The 17,500-nt window shown below is 40.7% G+C and overlaps 2 protein-coding genes and 1 long non-coding RNA gene across 4 annotated transcripts in view; 1 reads left to right on the forward strand and 2 right to left on the reverse strand.

The window, feature by feature from the left end:
• Positions 1 to 838, reverse strand: part of LOC138043581 (uncharacterized) — a 17,840-nt gene extending 17,002 nt beyond the window's left edge. Inside the window, exon 1 of the long non-coding RNA XR_011131291.1 lies at positions 1 to 838. This exon is cut by the window's left edge and continues 642 nt beyond it. This is a non-coding gene — a long non-coding RNA (uncharacterized lncRNA).
• Positions 839 to 1,577: 739 nt separating this feature from the next.
• Positions 1,578 to 17,500, forward strand: part of LOC138043568 (uncharacterized) — an 80,923-nt gene continuing 65,000 nt past the window's right edge. Inside the window, exon 1 of one of the 2 annotated variants that reach the window (XM_068889923.1) lies at positions 1,578 to 1,661. The gene's annotated coding sequence lies outside the window, so the exon portion shown is untranslated. Of the gene's footprint in view, positions 1,662 to 6,992; positions 7,131 to 17,500 lie in introns of those variants that run through there. The other variant, XM_068889922.1, reaches the window with a different exon arrangement.
• Positions 13,559 to 14,413, reverse strand: LOC138040677 (uncharacterized). Its single transcript, XM_068886358.1, has one exon. The coding sequence runs from the start codon at positions 14,411 to 14,413 to the stop codon at positions 13,559 to 13,561; it is 855 nt and encodes a 284-aa protein (XP_068742459.1).

Genomic DNA, 17,500 nt, shown 5'->3' on the forward strand with positions numbered 1-17,500 from the left:
CAAAGATACCCTTTAGGTATCACATTTAAAAGTTCCAGCGATTCTTATATTTTGAGAAATTTGCGAAAATTTGAAAACGCGGTTAACGTGCGGTCTCTGTTTGACACATTTCCCAAAATTTGCTGTAGGAACCAAGCAACGGTGAAGTCTTAATTGAAATGAATTCAATTGGCACCAAAGGCCGCATAACATGGCGGCGGAAAATGGATGATATTTGACACGATAAAAATGTACCTGGTACCTCATTCTTAAATTTTGTTACTCCATATTCTTCAAATATTGCTATTATTCATTTTCTGTGTTAAGTCTTATGCTCGAACTCGGAACGCTTCCCTCCGAAATTATCAGAAATGTTTGTGACCTGATGAGCGAGCTAAATGACGCGAAATTTGAACGCAAACTGATGCTTATTATTCATGCCGAATCGTCGAACTGACTGATTTTCGGCTTGTCGCTTGGAAAAATTTAAAAAATGCGAAGTTAACCTTCAGAAGTATTTAAGTCTCGTTCTTCAAAAGATGCCACATAGGGGAAACAATAGTGGTTAGCTGTGGCGGGGTATTTTGCAGTTGCTCCTAAATATGTTCAGGTTTCTGTCAAAGGAGATTGTGATTCACACGACAGGGGCACCCAACGACCAATTTGTTGTAAAATGTATTATTATACACCAGTTAATGAAAATAAATGTTATTAAGGCATTTTCAGGTGTTTTTCAGTGTTGCTGGGAAAACATTATCTGTTCCTTTTTCCCAGCAAGACAAACAAGAAATTTCCCAGCCAGCTAGATAAAATTGGTTGGTTTCCCAGCCAGCTGATCAAATTTATTTGCCAGCCAGGAATTCCGCGCGCTTTCAAATCCCTCAACCCAAAACGACCGAACAAAAGCGACAAAACCGGGACAAAACAGGTTTTTTTCCGCAAGCGCAATCACTCTGACCAGCCGTCGTATACTCGTCATGTACTTAATTGGGGCTATTAGGTTCGGCTCATGAAAAGTCCGACGTTTGAACCGGGCGTAAGTTCCCTACGGACCGGTTCCACGGACTGCTTTACGGACCAGTCCAAGGGACCACCCCTTCGGACCCACTCCACGGACCAGCCCAAAACAACATAGAGAAAGAATTAATGAAAGAAAATAATTAACAACTAAAGATTTAAATCCAAATGCGAACTAACTTGCCGAAATAAACAAGTAGCAAGCAGCCGAATGAAGCACGCCTCCAAAATGTTTGACATAATTATTAACACGAAGTTTCCAAACCAGAAAAAACAGGGGCACTTGCCATTCAACGAAACTGTCGAAAAGTTCTGTTGGAAATTCGATGGGACAAGATCTTTCCTTAACAACATCATATTTTCTACTAGCCTGTTTCAGGCTACCAGATAGTCGGGACAACGAAACACAACTCCGTATGAAAAACGGTCGACCCAAGTCCCCACTCGTTTTTGTGACTACTGCGCATGCGCCATCCTCTTAGTTTTTCCGAAGATGAGAAATGTAACAATAGACTACACTTCGGAGCCAATCCGCATACAAAGAGTACCAAAGTCCGGACTCTGCAGACAGTACGATGATTTGCCGAACGATTTGCGAACGAAATGCTCGGGTGCCTTGTGTTAGCAGACGATGATCCGTGAAGAATAAAGTTCTGTAAGTTGAGGTGAGTTTTTAATACTTACAACAGTTACTTCTCGCACTTTCGTGCTTTGTTTCTAACCTACCAAGTGAGGCAGTTTACGCTTTTAAGAATGGCTACCTGTAAGAATCGAGGATCGTCCGTCAACGACCATATGCTTTTCGGCGGATAGCTCATATTTTGCCCAAAGATACCCTTTAGGTATCACATTTAAAAGTTCCAGCGATTCTTATATTTTGAGAAATTTGCGAAAATTTGAAAACGCGGTTAACGTGCGGTCTCTGTTTGACACATTTCCCAAAATTTGCTGTAGGAACCAAGCAACGGTGAAGTCTTAATTGAAATGAATTCAATTGGCACCAAAGGCCGCATAACATGGCGGCGGAAAATGGATGATATTTGACACGATAAAAATGTACCTGGTACCTCATTCTTAAATTTTTTTACTCCATATTCTTCAAATATTGCTATTATTCATTTTCTGTGTTAAGTCTTATGCTCGAACTCGGAACGCTTCCCTCCGAAATTATCAGAAATGTTTGTGACCTGATGAGCGAGCTAAATGACGCGAAATTTGAACGCAAACTGATGCTTATTATTCATGCCGAATCGTCGAACTGACTGATTTTCGGCTTGTCGCTTGGAAAAATTTAAAAAATGCGAAGTTAACCTTCAAAAGTATTTAAGTCTCGTTCTTCAAAAGATGCCACATAGGGGAAACAATAGTGGTTAGCTGTGGCGGGGTAATTTGCAGTTGCTCCTAAATATGTTCAGGTTTCTGTCAAAGGAGATTGTGATTCACACGACAGGGGCACCCAACGACCAATTTGTTGTAAAATGTATTATTATACACCAGTTAATGAAAATAAATGTTATTAAGGCATTTTCAGGTGTTTTTCAGTGTTGCTGGGAAAACATTATCTGTTCCTTTTTCCCAGAAAGACAAACAAGAAATTTCCCAGCCAGCTAGATAAAATTGGTTGGTTTCCCAGCCAGCTGATCAAATTTATTTCCCAGCCAGGAATTCCGCGCGCTTTCAAATCCCTCAACCCAAAACGACCGAACAAAAGCGACAAAACCGGGACAAAACAGGTTTTTTTCCGCAAGCGCAATCACTCTGACCAGCCGTCGTATACTCGTCATGTACTTAATTGGGGCTATTAGGTTCGGCTCATGAAAAGTCCAATGTTTGAACCAAGCGTAAGTTCCCTACGGACCGGTTCCACGGACTGCTTTACGGACCAGTCCAAGGGACCACCCCTTCGGACCCACTCCACGGACCAGCCCAAAACAACATAGAGAAAGAATTAATGAAAGAAAATAATTAACAACTAAAGATTTAAATCCAAATGCGAACTAACTTGCCGAAATAAACAAGTAGCAAGCAGCCGAATGAAGCACGCCTCCCAAATGTTTGACATAATTATTAACACGAAGTTTCCAAACCAGAAAAAACAGGGGCACTTGCCATTCAACGAAACTGTCGAAAAGTTCTGTTGGAAATTCGAAGGGACAAGATCTTTCCTTAACAACATCATATTTTCTACTAGCCTGTTTCAGGCTACCAGATAGTCGGGACAACGAAACACAACTCCGTATGAAAAACGGTCGACCCAAGTCCCCACTCGTTTTTGTGACTACTGCGCATGCGCCATCCTCTTAGTTTTTCCGAAGATGAGAAATGTAACAATAGACTACACTTCGGAGCCAATCCGCATAAAAAGAGTACCAAAGTCCGGACTCTGCAGACAGTACGATGATTTGCCGAACGATTTGCGAACGAAATGCTCGGGTGCCTTGTGTTAGCAGACGATGATCCGTGAAGAATAAAGTTCTGTGAGTTGAGGTGAGTTTTTAATACTTACAACAGTTACTTCTCGCACTTTCGTGCTTTGTTTCTAACCTACCAAGTGAGGCAGTTTACGCTTTTAAGAATGGCTACCTGTAAGAATCGAGGATCGTCCGTCAACGACCATATGCTTTTCGGCGGATAGCTCATATTTTGCCCAAAGATACCCTTTAGGTATCACATTTAAAAGTTCCAGCGATTCTTATATTTTGAGAAATTTGCGAAAATTTGAAAACGCGGTTAACGTGCGGTCTCTGTTTGACACATTTCCCAAAATTTGCTGTAGGAACCAAGCAACGGTGAAGTCTTAATTGAAATGAATTCAATTGGCACCAAAGGCCGCATAACATGGCGGCGGAAAATGGATGATATTTGACACGATAAAAATGTACCTGGTACCTCATTCTTAAATTTTTTTACTCCATATTCTTCAAATATTGCTATTATTCATTTTCTGTGTTAAGTCTTATGCTCGAACTCGGAACGCTTCCCTCCGAAATTATCAGAAATGTTTGTGACCTGATGAGCGAGCTAAATGACGCGAAATTTGAACGCAAACTGATGCTTATTATTCATGCCGAATCGTCGAACTGACTGATTTTCGGCTTGTCGCTTGGAAAAATTTAAAAAATGCGAAGTTAACCTTCAAAAGTATTTAAGTCTCGTTCTTCAAAAGATGCCACATAGGGGAAACAATAGTGGTTAGCTGTGGCGGGGTAATTTGCAGTTGCTCCTAAATATGTTCAGGTTTCTGTCAAAGGAGATTGTGATTCACACGACAGGGGCACCCAACGACCAATTTGTTGTAAAATGTATTATTATACACCAGTTAATGAAAATAAATGTTATTAAGGCATTTTCAGGTGTTTTTCAGTGTTGCTGGGAAAACATTATCTGTTCCTTTTTCCCAGAAAGACAAACAAGAAATTTCCCAGCCAGCTAGATAAAATTGGTTGGTTTCCCAGCCAGCTGATCAAATTTATTTGCCAGCCAGGAATTCCGCGCGCTTTCAAATCCCTCAACCCAAAACGACCGAACAAAAGCGACAAAACCGGGACAAAACAGGTTTTTTTCCGCAAGCGCAATCACTCTGACCAGCCGTCGTATACTCGTCATGTACTTAATTGGGGCTATTAGGTTCGGCTCATGAAAAGTCCGACGTTTGAACCAAGCGTAAGTTCCCTACGGACCGGTTCCACGGACTGCTTTACGGACCAGTCCAAGGGACCACCCCTTCGGACCCACTCCACGGACCAGCCCAAAACAACATAGAGAAAGAATTAATGAAAGAAAATAATTAACAACTAAAGATTTAAATCCAAATGCGAACTAACTTGCCGAAATAAACAAGTAGCAAGCAGCCGAATGAAGCACGCCTCCCAAATGTTTGACATAATTATTAACACGAAGTTTCCAAACCAGAAAAAACAGGGGCACTTGCCATTCAACGAAACTGTCGAAAAGTTCTGTTGGAAATTCGAAGGGACAAGATCTTTCCTTAACAACATCATATTTTCTACTAGCCTGTTTCAGGCTACCAGATAGTCGGGACAACGAAACACAACTCCGTATGAAAAACGGTCGACCCAAGTCCCCACTCGTTTTTGTGACTACTGCGCATGCGCCATCCTCTTAGTTTTTCCGAAGATGAGAAATGTAACAATAGACTACACTTCGGAGCCAATCCGCATAAAAAGAGTACCAAAGTCCGGACTCTGCAGACAGTACGATGATTTGCCGAACGATTTGCGAACGAAATGCTCGGGTGCCTTGTGTTAGCAGACGATGATCCGTGAAGAATAAAGTTCTGTGAGTTGAGGTGAGTTCTTGACAATACTTACAACAGTTACTTCTCGCACTTTGGTGCTTTGTTTCTAACCTACCAAGTGAGGCAGTTTACGCTTTTAAGAATGGCTACCTGTAAGAATCGAGGATCGTCCGTCAACGACCATATGCTTTTCGGCGGATAGCTCATATTTTGCCCAAAGATACCCTTTAGGTATCACATTTAAAAGTTCCAGCGATTCTTATATTTTGAGAAATTTGCGAAAATTTGAAAACGCGGTTAACGTGCGGTCTCTGTTTGACACATTTCCCAAAATTTGCTGTAGGAACCAAGCAACGGTGAAGTCTTAATTGAAATGAATTCAATTGGCACCAAAGGCCGCATAACATGGCGGCGGAAAATGGATGATATTTGACACGATAAAAATGTACCTGGTACCTCATTCTTAAATTTTTTTACTCCATATTCTTCAAATATTGCTATTATTCATTTTCTGTGTTAAGTCTTATGCTCGAACTCGGAACGCTTCCCTCCGAAATTATCAGAAATGTTTGTGACCTGATGAGCGAGCTAAATGACGCGAAATTTGAACGCAAACTGATGCTTATTATTCATGCCGAATCGTCGAACTGACTGATTTTCGGCTTGTCGCTTGGAAAAATTTAAAAAATGCAAAGTTAACCTTCAGAAGTATTTAAGTCTCGTTCTTCAAAAGATGCCACATAGGGGAAACAATAGTGGTTAGCTGTGGCGGGGTATTTTGCAGTTGCTCCTAAATATGTTCAGGTTTCTGTCAAAGGAGATTGTGATTCACACGACAGGGGCACCCAACGACCAATTTGTTGTAAAATGTATTATTATACACCAGTTAATGAAAATAAATGTTATTAAGGCATTTTCAGGTGTTTTTCAGTGTTGCTGGGAAAACATTATCTGTTCCTTTTTCCCAGCAAGACAAACAAGAAATTTCCCAGCCAGCTAGATAAAATTGGTTGGTTTCCCAGCCAGCTGATCAAATTTATTTGCCAGCCAGGAATTCCGCGCGCTTTCAAATCCCTCAACCCAAAACGACCGAACAAAAGCGACAAAACCGGGACAAAACAGGTTTTTTTCCGCAAGCGCAATCACTCTGACCAGCCGTCGTATACTCGTCATGTACTTAATTGGGGCTATTAGGTTCGGCTCATGAAAAGTCCGACGTTTGAACCGGGCGTAAGTTCCCTACGGACCGGTTCCACGGACTGCTTTACGGACCAGTCCAAGGGACCACCCCTTCGGACCCACTCCACGGACCAGCCCAAAACAACATAGAGAAAGAATTAATGAAAGAAAATAATTAACAACTAAAGATTTAAATCCAAATGCGAACTAACTTGCCGAAATAAACAAGTAGCAAGCAGCCGAATGAAGCACGCCTCCCAAATGTTTGACATAATTATTAACACGAAGTTTCCAAACCAGAAAAAACAGGGGCACTTGCCATTCAACGAAACTGTCGAAAAGTTCTGTTGGAAATTCGATGGGACAAGATCTTTCCTTAACAACATCATATTTTCTACTAGCCTGTTTCAGGCTACCAGATAGTCGGGACAACGAAACACAACTCCGTATGAAAAACGGTCGACCCAAGTCCCCACTCGTTTTTGTGACTACTGCGCATGCGCCATCCTCTTAGTTTTTCCGAAGATGAGAAATGTAACAATAGACTACACTTCGGAGCCAATCCGCATACAAAGAGTACCAAAGTCCGGACTCTGCAGACAGTACGATGATTTGCCGAACGATTTGCGAACGAAATGCTCGGGTGCCTTGTGTTAGCAGACGATGATCCGTGAAGAATAAAGTTCTGTGAGTTGAGGTGAGTTTTTAATACTTACAACAGTTACTTCTCGCACTTTCGTGCTTTGTTTCTAACCTACCAAGTGAGGCAGTTTTCGCTTTTAAGAATGGCTACCTGTAAGAATCGAGGATCGTCCGTCAACGACCATATGCTTTTCGGCGGATAGCTCATATTTTGCCCAAAGATACCCTTTAGGTATCACATTTAAAAGTTCCAGCGATTCTTATATTTTGAGAAATTTGCGAAAATTTGAAAACGCGGTTAACGTGCGGTCTCTGTTTGACACATTTCCCAAAATTTGCTGTAGGAACCAAGCAACGGTGAAGTCTTAATTGAAATGAATTCAATTGGCACCAAAGGCCGCATAACATGGCGGCGGAAAATGGATGATATTTGACACGATAAAAATGTACCTGGTACCTCATTCTTAAATTTTTTTACTCCATATTCTTCAAATATTGCTATTATTCATTTTCTGTGTTAAGTCTTATGCTCGAACTCGGAACGCTTCCCTCCGAAATTATCAGAAATGTTTGTGACCTGATGAGCGAGCTAAATGACGCGAAAATTTGAACGCAAACTGATGCTTATTATTCATGCCGAATCGTCGAACTGACTGATTTTCGGCTTGTCGCTTGGAAAAATTTAAAAAATGCGAAGTTAACCTTCAAAAGTATTTAAGTCTCGTTCTTCAAAAGATGCCACATAGGAGAAACAATAGTGGTTAGCTGTGGCGGGGTATTTTGCAGTTGCTCCTAAATATGTTCAGGTTTCTGTCAAAGGAGATTGTGATTCACACGACAGGGGCACCCAACGACCAATTTGTTGTAAAATGTATTATTATACACCAGTTAATGAAAATAAATGTTATTAAGGCATTTTCAGGTGTTTTTCAGTGTTGCTGGGAAAACATTATCTGTTCCTTTTTCCCAGCAAGACAAACAAGAAATTTCCCAGCCAGCTAGATAAAATTGGTTGGTTTCCCAGCCAGCTGATCAAATTTATTTCCCAGCCAGGAATTCCGCGCGCTTTCAAATCCCTCAACCCAAAACGACCGAACAAAAGCGACAAAACCGGGACAAAACAGGTTTTTTTCCGCAAGCGCAATCACTCTGACCAGCCGTCGTATGTTTGTGACTATTCTCTGGGAGAGGGAAGGGGTTCTCTTTTTTTTTTTTTTTTTTTTTTTTTAATTCGTCCTCAGTCTTCAGAGTTTCTACAGCCAGCTCGGGTTGAAATGCTAGAAAAAGTCGGTAATTCCCAGGCAAAACCTCAATCAATAACAAAATTTCCCAGTCAGCTTATCGACACACCTGTATTTCTGCCAGCCAGCAAGATTCCTCTGGGGAACAGATAATGTGAGGAACAGATTCGTTGGGTGCCCCTGACACGACAAGTTAATATTTTAGGTGCAAGAAATGTGCTCCACTGTAATGCGAAAGGTATCGAGACTTATTTTTGTAATTGTTCACATTACAAAGCGCACGCAGTGTCAGTTCCATTGAAATGCATGTACGACTTGGTGAACCGTTTCATTTCAAGAGTTTTGAAGCAAGCAACCGTGGACAATTTTCCTGTCGGTGTACGTTTGATCAGTGGCTTGATCTGATCAGCGTTATTTCAAGTTGAGAAACTAAATATTTTAAGCAAGAGCCGATACAACGTAGATTTGATTTGATTTTAGTGTTGTACTATATTTCGGCTAGCCAAACCAGCCTTCTTCAGGTACAATGAGAGTTTACAATTTGAATTGTTTCTATGTACATATTATATATATATACATAGTAAATAGATGCTGACGTAATACTGGAAAGAATGTGATAAAGCATGGCAGTTACAGAGATTTTGAATTCAAATACTAAGAGTCGCGAAAAAATAACGGAAATCACTCAAAATAATAAACTGAAATGTAATACGTTTCTTCGCGGATATTAAGAGGAAGTGTCCACTAAAACCGAGCGAAAATAAAAAAGGTTGGCACATGATGAAAAAAACAAAATTCTTCATATTTCATACAAAGATAGCCTATCATACTGTAAGAAACATGGTGGGATTTTTTTCTTGAAAGATTTCTTGTAATTCCCGAAAATGACGAAATTCTGTTCGGCCCCCGCGATCAGAGAAAACGCCGCCATTTTAGCGTAAGATGCTATATTCAAATCAATCCCCATTTTCAGTTCGCATCGCTTTTAACCTCACATTTGTGCCCAGAAACTTCTTTAATATGTGTCAACGAGTAATTCGAGTCTAAAAATTCAGTTCTGTGTCGAAACAGAAATTCAGGGAAAGCCGTGAAAAATTAGCAAAATTTTGCGTGGTCGAAATTCCCGGCTCGGTGCATTTTTTCAGAAGGAAATATCCATTCCCGGTAAAATAGCAAATCGCCCGAAATTTTTAGATTTAGTTAGTAGAAACGTTGGTCTTAATTAGCGCCGGGCTTTTTATCAGCGCCGACTATCAACACCCTCAAAATCGGCAAAGTCACAGCATCAATCCGTCAACTTGTGTAAATGGTGTCACGGAAGTCAAGCCGTGACTTCTGCCACTTCTGTTCAGTTGCTCAATAACAAGACGATCTAGGATCGTAAGTCGGGCTGTTGCCACACGTGTGCTGCTAGGGATCATGAGCGTTGCGTAGTAGTTCTAAAAAAAGATGTGTAATACATGGAAAGATGTGCATGTCTCAAAGAAAGATCACGAAATTTGTAATCACACTGGCAAAAACAACATGTATTTCGCCATGAAAACATTGCTGACTTGATGTCCGATCTCACCCATAGATCACTTGCTTGTAAAGCGCATTAGAATATGCCAATGGAAAATGCGCTATATAAATTCATTACCATTACTACCATCAACTTCACCAATATCAAGACTCTTGGGTAAATCTGCACTTGTGAGCTCAGGTGACGATAGAATTTGTTTCCTTGGTCAGCAATGCAACATAACGTTTGGGATTTCCAATAACTACAAGACTTTGCTGTTGCGTAACACATTGCATAAAGCCCTACAGCACAGCATTGTTTACAAGTGCAGTTGCATTGTTCTCTAACACTGTTCACTGCAGTTATTTCATATGTACTAATATGCAGCCCTCTGAGTTCAGAGTTATATAACTCCTGAGTTCATAATTGTCACCTAGTGAGTGTATAGCCTGGAAATACTGTACTAAGTCCTGAATGGATGGTACTTCTAATAGTACACATGTACCTTGGGGATGGCTTCTACCATATTCATCTCTTGCATGAGAATCAAAAATCTTATAACTCCCATTATCAGTATGATAGATACTAACACCAATACATCCTATTGTCAGAATAAACGAAGAATACTTTTGTGACAAGAGCGATTCAAATGCACTGTCTGTAGGTATACTGTACTGATATCCCTCAATTATTGAATCACTGTTATGTAGATTACCTGTGTCGCTTTCACTATAATTAAGCTGGCAATTGTTCTCAGACATAGCAATCAATATTATTCATCGGAGGCTCAGGATTTGTTTCTATGTCATTACATAGATTTATTTCAACACTGCATCGTCTATGATCACCATGCATTCTTGTACAAACTCATTGGTCCACAGCATGTGTACAACACTTGATATTTCTTCAGATTTACGCGTTTTCGTGTTCCAGTGTATTTTCCAAAGCAAGTAAACGTACTGTTTGACGAAATTTTCGTCGAATGGAAGCTGGCTTTTTCCTCACTTTTTCAAACGAACGGAGACTGGCAATTATTCGCCTTCTTTTCATTTGACTACTCAGCCTGCAACTGATGTAACCATGAAGTTTTGACGGCAAAGGAGTGATCTTAAGAATCTTTTTCCACACAAATACCCTCCGTTTTCTGCTTTTCTGCGACAGACGTTTCAGCTTCTGCACAGGAATCCTACTTGGCTCGCGATCACGACATCTCGCTCGACACATGGCATTCACGTACAACACGGTTATGATTCGAATAAACAAATTTAGCATAACGAACTCTCAATTCCTCTCTATATTTTAATTTCACTACGCCATCATGTTGATGATGTACAAATGGCTGCATTGCCTCCCCTAATACATCACATTTTCCCGGGACATTCAACATTGCTCGTGTTGGTAACGCAATCGTATACAACACGCGAACGTACATGATTACACAGAAAACTAATGCAGTACAAGGAGAAATTGATAGAAGTGATAATCCACTTGATACATTGTACAAAATATATGAAATAATGATCATGACAGTCATAAAATTAAAGAAGATACTTGCATCTTCGCTTCGGTAAGTGACGGCTTTCTTGTTGTTGTTGTTGTCCTTCGTGCCATTATGTTGATTATCAAATATCAGAAATATCAGCGTCAAAATTTCGCGTAAATTTCCTTAATGTACTTCTGTCATTGCTAGTCATAGTTTGCACACATTTTGTACTATAGCTAAATGACTGCTCAACTGATCTCTTTAGAACTTGTAAGAGGTCGATAGCAACATTTGAGATATTTGCCAAGCAAGAGTTCGCGGAACAACGACTTTCGAAATGGACGCTCATTTTCGTGTTTTGATGTGGGTCTACCACGAACAGTCTGTAAGTGGTTTGAGCGTATTGGACCTAACACCGTAACTCGCTTCTGCCATTCCTGTAATCATTCATGTATGCCTACCATCGCAGAGGATCAGTTCTAAGGTTATCGAAGAGAAATGAAAATGAAGCGAAATGAACATTGAGCCTTCACTACATATCTGCGGTATTGCCCATTGCACGTGACGGACATTTGCGAAGAAATATACTGGTAAAATAATAATTACTGGGTTGCCTATGGGCAAACCCAGTCGAGGTCTCGCCTGTCACTCCCCTGGTAAGTGTTGCCCTTTTGCGCGTATTTTCTTAGGATCGAGAGGGTAGTGGAACTGCGTAGATTTCTCTGGTGGACACAGTAGAATCATATACTTAGCCTGCAATGGCGTCGAAAGTCATGCAACGCGAATGGCGTTTTAGTGGATCCTTAAACAAAATATACCCTTATGGAGCTCAATAATGGAAAGTCAGTTGGATAAACTAGGCATGAATCTCAAAAGCGACGAGTACTGGACTTCGACAACAATCTATCGCCCGTCGAGACGAAATCAAAGTGAGCAGTATTTACCTGAAGTACATGGTAATTTGACACAATTGAGTTTCTTGTCTTCACGCACGCAATGAAATAGAAAGAGGTTTTCGCCTCTAAGAGCAAATATGTTGTTTGTTTCAATAAAATTTTCGCTGGAAAAGGATTCTGTGGTATTTTCTGCCTTTGTGAATTATAATATCATTGTCGCTGGAAAAGGATTCTGTGGTATTTTCTGCCTTTGTGAATTATAATATCATGTTGTGTAATGAATTTTCGAGCTTAAGGTTCAAATGTGATATGGGAGAAGTTTTTTAGTATTGCTCTGTAAGCAGGAAGGGTTCACAGGCCTGTTGGAAGCGTGCTTGAGTTTCAACAAAATGAGGCCCAAAATCAGTGAAAACTTGTGACGCAGATGAATAATAAAGCAGCTGCTATTTCCAAAATGATGGAATTATCTGGTGATAAATACGCGTCTTGGAGAGTAAATTTTGACTTTGCATAAACAAGAGTTGGGCGATTGTGATCTTTGTTTTGACTTCGCTCATTTCATTGTCAAACTTTATAACACTTGACAGAAAAAGAAACTTACAAAAACCCGGTATCTTGCCATCATTTGACACAGATGCTTCACTGTTTGGCGAGTAAACATGCCGCGGTAACTTAATCACTACGCCCGCTGAATTCCGGCCATGTCACTTTCGATTTTGCAATTTACTTGAACGTAGCAAAAATCTCCCAAAATGTTTGTCGCAGATCGTAACTTTTTATATTCTATATTCACGGTTCAAAATTAATGTTGTTTTCATGTCGTAAATATTTTATTCTCGATCGACCGTCCGAGAAACTTCCTTCTGCCCTTTCTGAAAACTGTGTATCAATATTTATTTGCTTTTTCATCAATATTTGTTTTCCATAAAGCAAGCTAACAGAATCTGTACCTTGCTGAGTTCGCATTAGTTAGCGTTAACAGTATTTTCGGTCAGATGTTTCTGTTTTCCGTGAGGGGTTTATTGTTTTGGTGTCCCATCCCAACACTAACCCCGCGAAACAGGGCTTGAGTTCAGTGAAGTTTAGTATTACAAAATTTTCGGATGCTCATAGGGCACACTTGTGGTGAAAAGAAGTTGTGAGGGAACTTGAAAATTATTGTCAGCCCAGAAGCCAATGTTTCTCGCTTCTCTTTTATTTGTTATTCTTCAGAGACTGGAATGCTGTATTTCAATACCACACAATTCAGTGCCTTCTGATTTTCTGTAGCACGTACCACAGGCAAGCCAGTGTATGCTTCACAGAAGCATCTAGTTAAAGTTCTTAAAAACGCATTCTACATATAAAATGTCTCGATACTTTTTACAACTCAAAGAAAGAGCTCTCACGAAACAGGTACGTTTTCATAGCCCTTTCAAAACTATCAACACTGTCGCTTTGTCTAATGGCAAGCGGTAGCTGATTCCATAACTTTGGAGCAATAGCCGCAAAAGATCTATCTCCGTAGGTAATTGTAGTAGTCTTCGGGATAGCAAGGAAATTGGAATCACTGGAACGAAGAGAACGGCAGGGAGTGTAATGATGCAACAGTTCATTAATATAGACCGGAGCAAGGCCATTAAGAGATTTATACGTAAGCAACAGTAACTTAAAAGTTATTCTGTCATTAACAGGAGGCCAGTGCAACTTTTTAAGAACAGGAGTAAGGTGATCGGTCTTCTTCATGCACACAGTTAATCTTGCCGCGGTGTTCTGCAATCTCCGAAGTTTTTCAATTTCACGAGAAGGCAACCCATAAAGCAAGCTATTACAGTAATCCAATTTCGATAAAACGAAGGCATGGACAATGCGCTCAGTATCCGCTTGCGAAAGATATTTTCTAATTCTGCCAATGGAATGAAACGAACGCGAAAGAGCGCGACAGATGTTGTTGACATGAGGAACAAAGGTGAGATGTGAATCAAGCGTGACTCCAAGGTTTTTGATAACACTGGTAGGCTGAACGTAGTGATGGCCAATATTAATCGAAGCAATCGGTTCAGGAGGTGAAAAACGCGAAGAAAAATGGATAATTTCAGTCTTTGACGGATTACATTTAAGCATATTGCATAAATTCCAACTCATAATATCATCCAGACACAGACTGAGATTTTCTAAAGCAACAACGCGGTTCCCTTTACGCATAAAAATGTAGAGCTGGGTGTCATCAGCATACATCATTGCGTCGAGTCCGTGTGCAGAGATGATATCTTCAAGAGGGGCGATATAAAGCGAGAATAGCAGTGGTCCCAGGACAGACCCTTGAGACCCAAGATATCTTTCGTTTTTTAATTACTGGCGTATTATGAATGCGATCGCAAGATTTAAAGGGCTTTTTGCACTTGAACTGACATGTAGAAAACATATTTGCGTGTATATTTAATTTAAAGTGAGGAATGAAGAGCGACTTATCATTATCAATTTCACAGTAATCCTGCGCTTGTTTTTCATATTTATTTGGAAGCATCAAACCTAAAAAATGAATTATGTGCGAAATGAAGGAAACAAACTTTACGTTGTGGTTGTGGTAAAATAAATTCTGATTTCAACCTTAAAAGGTTGAAATCAAAATTTATTAAAAACCTTAAGGATGTCACGCAACGATTTGGACGTAATGAACCCCAGTCAGGCTCTCCTAATGGAGACAAAAAATTGAGCCCTACTATTTTAAACTGTATTCCTAACTGTTTTGCGAGATAAGTGAGTTCTGAATACACGAAAGTAGCATATCGGGTCCCTTCAGTAAAACGCTGCGCACGTACTAGATATTCGATTAAGTTCAACTTTGAAAAAGAATAAAATCGTCAGCGCGTAAAGAACCGTGACAAACTGAGATGCAATAACGAGGACGAGAACGGCCAACGGGAGGTTTGGGGAAAAAGTTGTCAAAAAGTGCCACAAACTATATTACACGCACAACATAAAACGTTCAAAGAGACGGTATCCTCGCAGCTCCTACAAGGTCTCACCTGATTGGAGACCACCCTTTAGGTTTAACAAAAGAACAAATAACAGAAACAAAGAGAGCAGTCATAAGACTGCGCAGAACAAAATGCTATCCCATTAATCCAGGCGATGTTAGTTTTTGGCAATTTTAAGGATTTTAAACCCCACCAAATCGCAATTATGAAAGTCCAATGTCGCGTTTTTTAAACTCGTATACAGAACTGCGTATTGTAAAAACAATGAGCAAATGTTATCTTGAAATTCCTTATCATACATTGCATTGTGAAATAAAGAAACAAAAACTTGACCAGAACTTTGAAAAGAAAATGTCGAATTCTGGTTTGGATATAATTTACTTATTCCAACACATACTACTTTAATCATAGCTGCTTACACTTATCACTGAGCGTTTTTAATTTTTCGATGTACGGTTTCCGGTGCCTAACCTTGATGTCGTCAACAGCGATACAAAAGTGACAACACATCTCTCTTAGGAGTGGGATTGCAAGGGTATCTAGTTTCCCTATACAGGACAGTTCGCAAAGGTTGAAAGAGTCAAACACAATCGGGTGCCTTGGTGTGAGATCGTCAACCACTTGGGATATCATGGTATCAATGTCAGCCTCATATCTAGCAGCTTCCATCACCTCGATTTCAGCTTCTTCGTCAGGGAGAGTTTTCTTTGACGCAAGACGTGAAAAGAATCCTCCTATTTGAAACTTTGGAACATCCTGGTACCATTGATATCTTTTGCATGCATCATAGATCGAGCCACTGATGCCGGATCAGCTTTTTGCCCTTTCACCTCTGCGAGTTTGAACTTTTTGGTAAGATATGACCGTTGTGCAACAGTGAACCTAGTACGTCGAGGTCCAGTTAGCTTCAGCGCCCAGCCCGATATCCAGATTTCGTGCACTGCCGTGTTTGGTAGGGACACTTACGACGGGTACCATAGTGGCTCCTTGTCCTTCCAGTTGTTCTGCATATTGGACAGCAGCTTTGTCGTATACGGTTTCATGCTCAAGGGTATATTGGTGCTTACCACAGTCCAAGTGACGAAGCACTGAGGAATGCCTAATGAACCTTTTTATACATCCGTCCTCCGGACAAGCAAAAAGGCTAGTCGAAGCATCTTCCCCTCCCGAGCCTGTGGATTCTTTTTCATCCCCTGAGGGCTTCGCGGAAGCAGTTGTTCGCCCTTTTATCGATGAAAAATTACTTCGGTGTACTTGGGCTACCACAAGGGCGGGTAAAGCGCCTGAACCTTGTCCAGAAGACTTCTGTTGATACACGATCTTGCCCGGACCGTATTCCGTACGCCCTCCACACGCGAATCCCCTCAGCTGAATACTCTATGTTGGATAAAAGGCTTACACCATCTATCTTGAATGCTGGAGTTTCCACGCTTGTAAACGGTTCACAAAGCGTGACATTAAGGGAAGGCACTCCACCGAAAGATACCATGGCTTTGAACATCTGTTCTGGTGTCTCGATGTCATTTCCTGAATTTAGGAAGACTCTCATGTGAGACTTGATGGTCGCTGCCTTGCGGTCACACGCACCCTTTCCTCCCTGTGGATCTGAAAAGTCAAGCCTCTTGAGTACGATGCCCTCCTTTTGGCCTAATTTGCTTGAGCTAATAATGACGTGCCCGCAGTGATAGCAGCTGGCATTGTCTTGCCGATAGTAGAAGGTTGTCAAGCTTGGCATGATGGATTTCAGCTGCTGGATCACGTCTGCCATTACTGCGTAATCAAAGGGTTAAATCAATTAAATCAATGGATAGAACAAAACCCACGAATGCTTCAACATCAACCTGAGCGATGTATTTGTTAATTCACTTCTTTTATTGTTTTTGTTTTTTTCATTGATTCAAAGCTACAAGTTTCTATATGCCAGAAAAGTATGATAAAAAGTTTGCATGGTTCACCAGCAACACATTTTAGTTAACAGGAACCTCTAATTTTTGAGAACTTGGGGTGGATGTATGTTAAGCTTTTGAAGCAGCGTATTCATGTAAACAACTGCTCGTGATAGCATCTCCGTTTACAGCGGTTTCCCCTTAGTGCGATCTAAATGATCAATGAGAAAACTTACCCTGTAATCACTTTTAAGGTAGCGTTTTGCCGCACGTAGGCCATTCTGCAAATCCTTGACCCAGTGCGTCCCTTTTCCTGCGTCCCCAAGTTTCTCAGCTACTTCTGCTAGGTTGTCAAATGCCTGAGCACCCGACGAGCTTATGTAGTCGAGGCCTTGAGGAGATTTCCTTGAACATGCTGAGCAGACGGATAATACTCGCAACAATGTGCTACGGCTCAA

This window comes from Montipora capricornis, chromosome 3 (genome assembly GCF_036669925.1).
Source record: "Montipora capricornis isolate CH-2021 chromosome 3, ASM3666992v2, whole genome shotgun sequence".
NCBI classification, from domain to species: Eukaryota; Metazoa; Cnidaria; class Anthozoa; order Scleractinia; family Acroporidae; genus Montipora; species Montipora capricornis.

What these genes read in the sequence shown, in the direction of transcription:
- LOC138040677 (XM_068886358.1), bottom strand. Translation starts at nt 14,413, where the DNA reads ATGTATGCTGATGACACCCAGCTCTACATTTTTATGCGTAAAGGGAAC.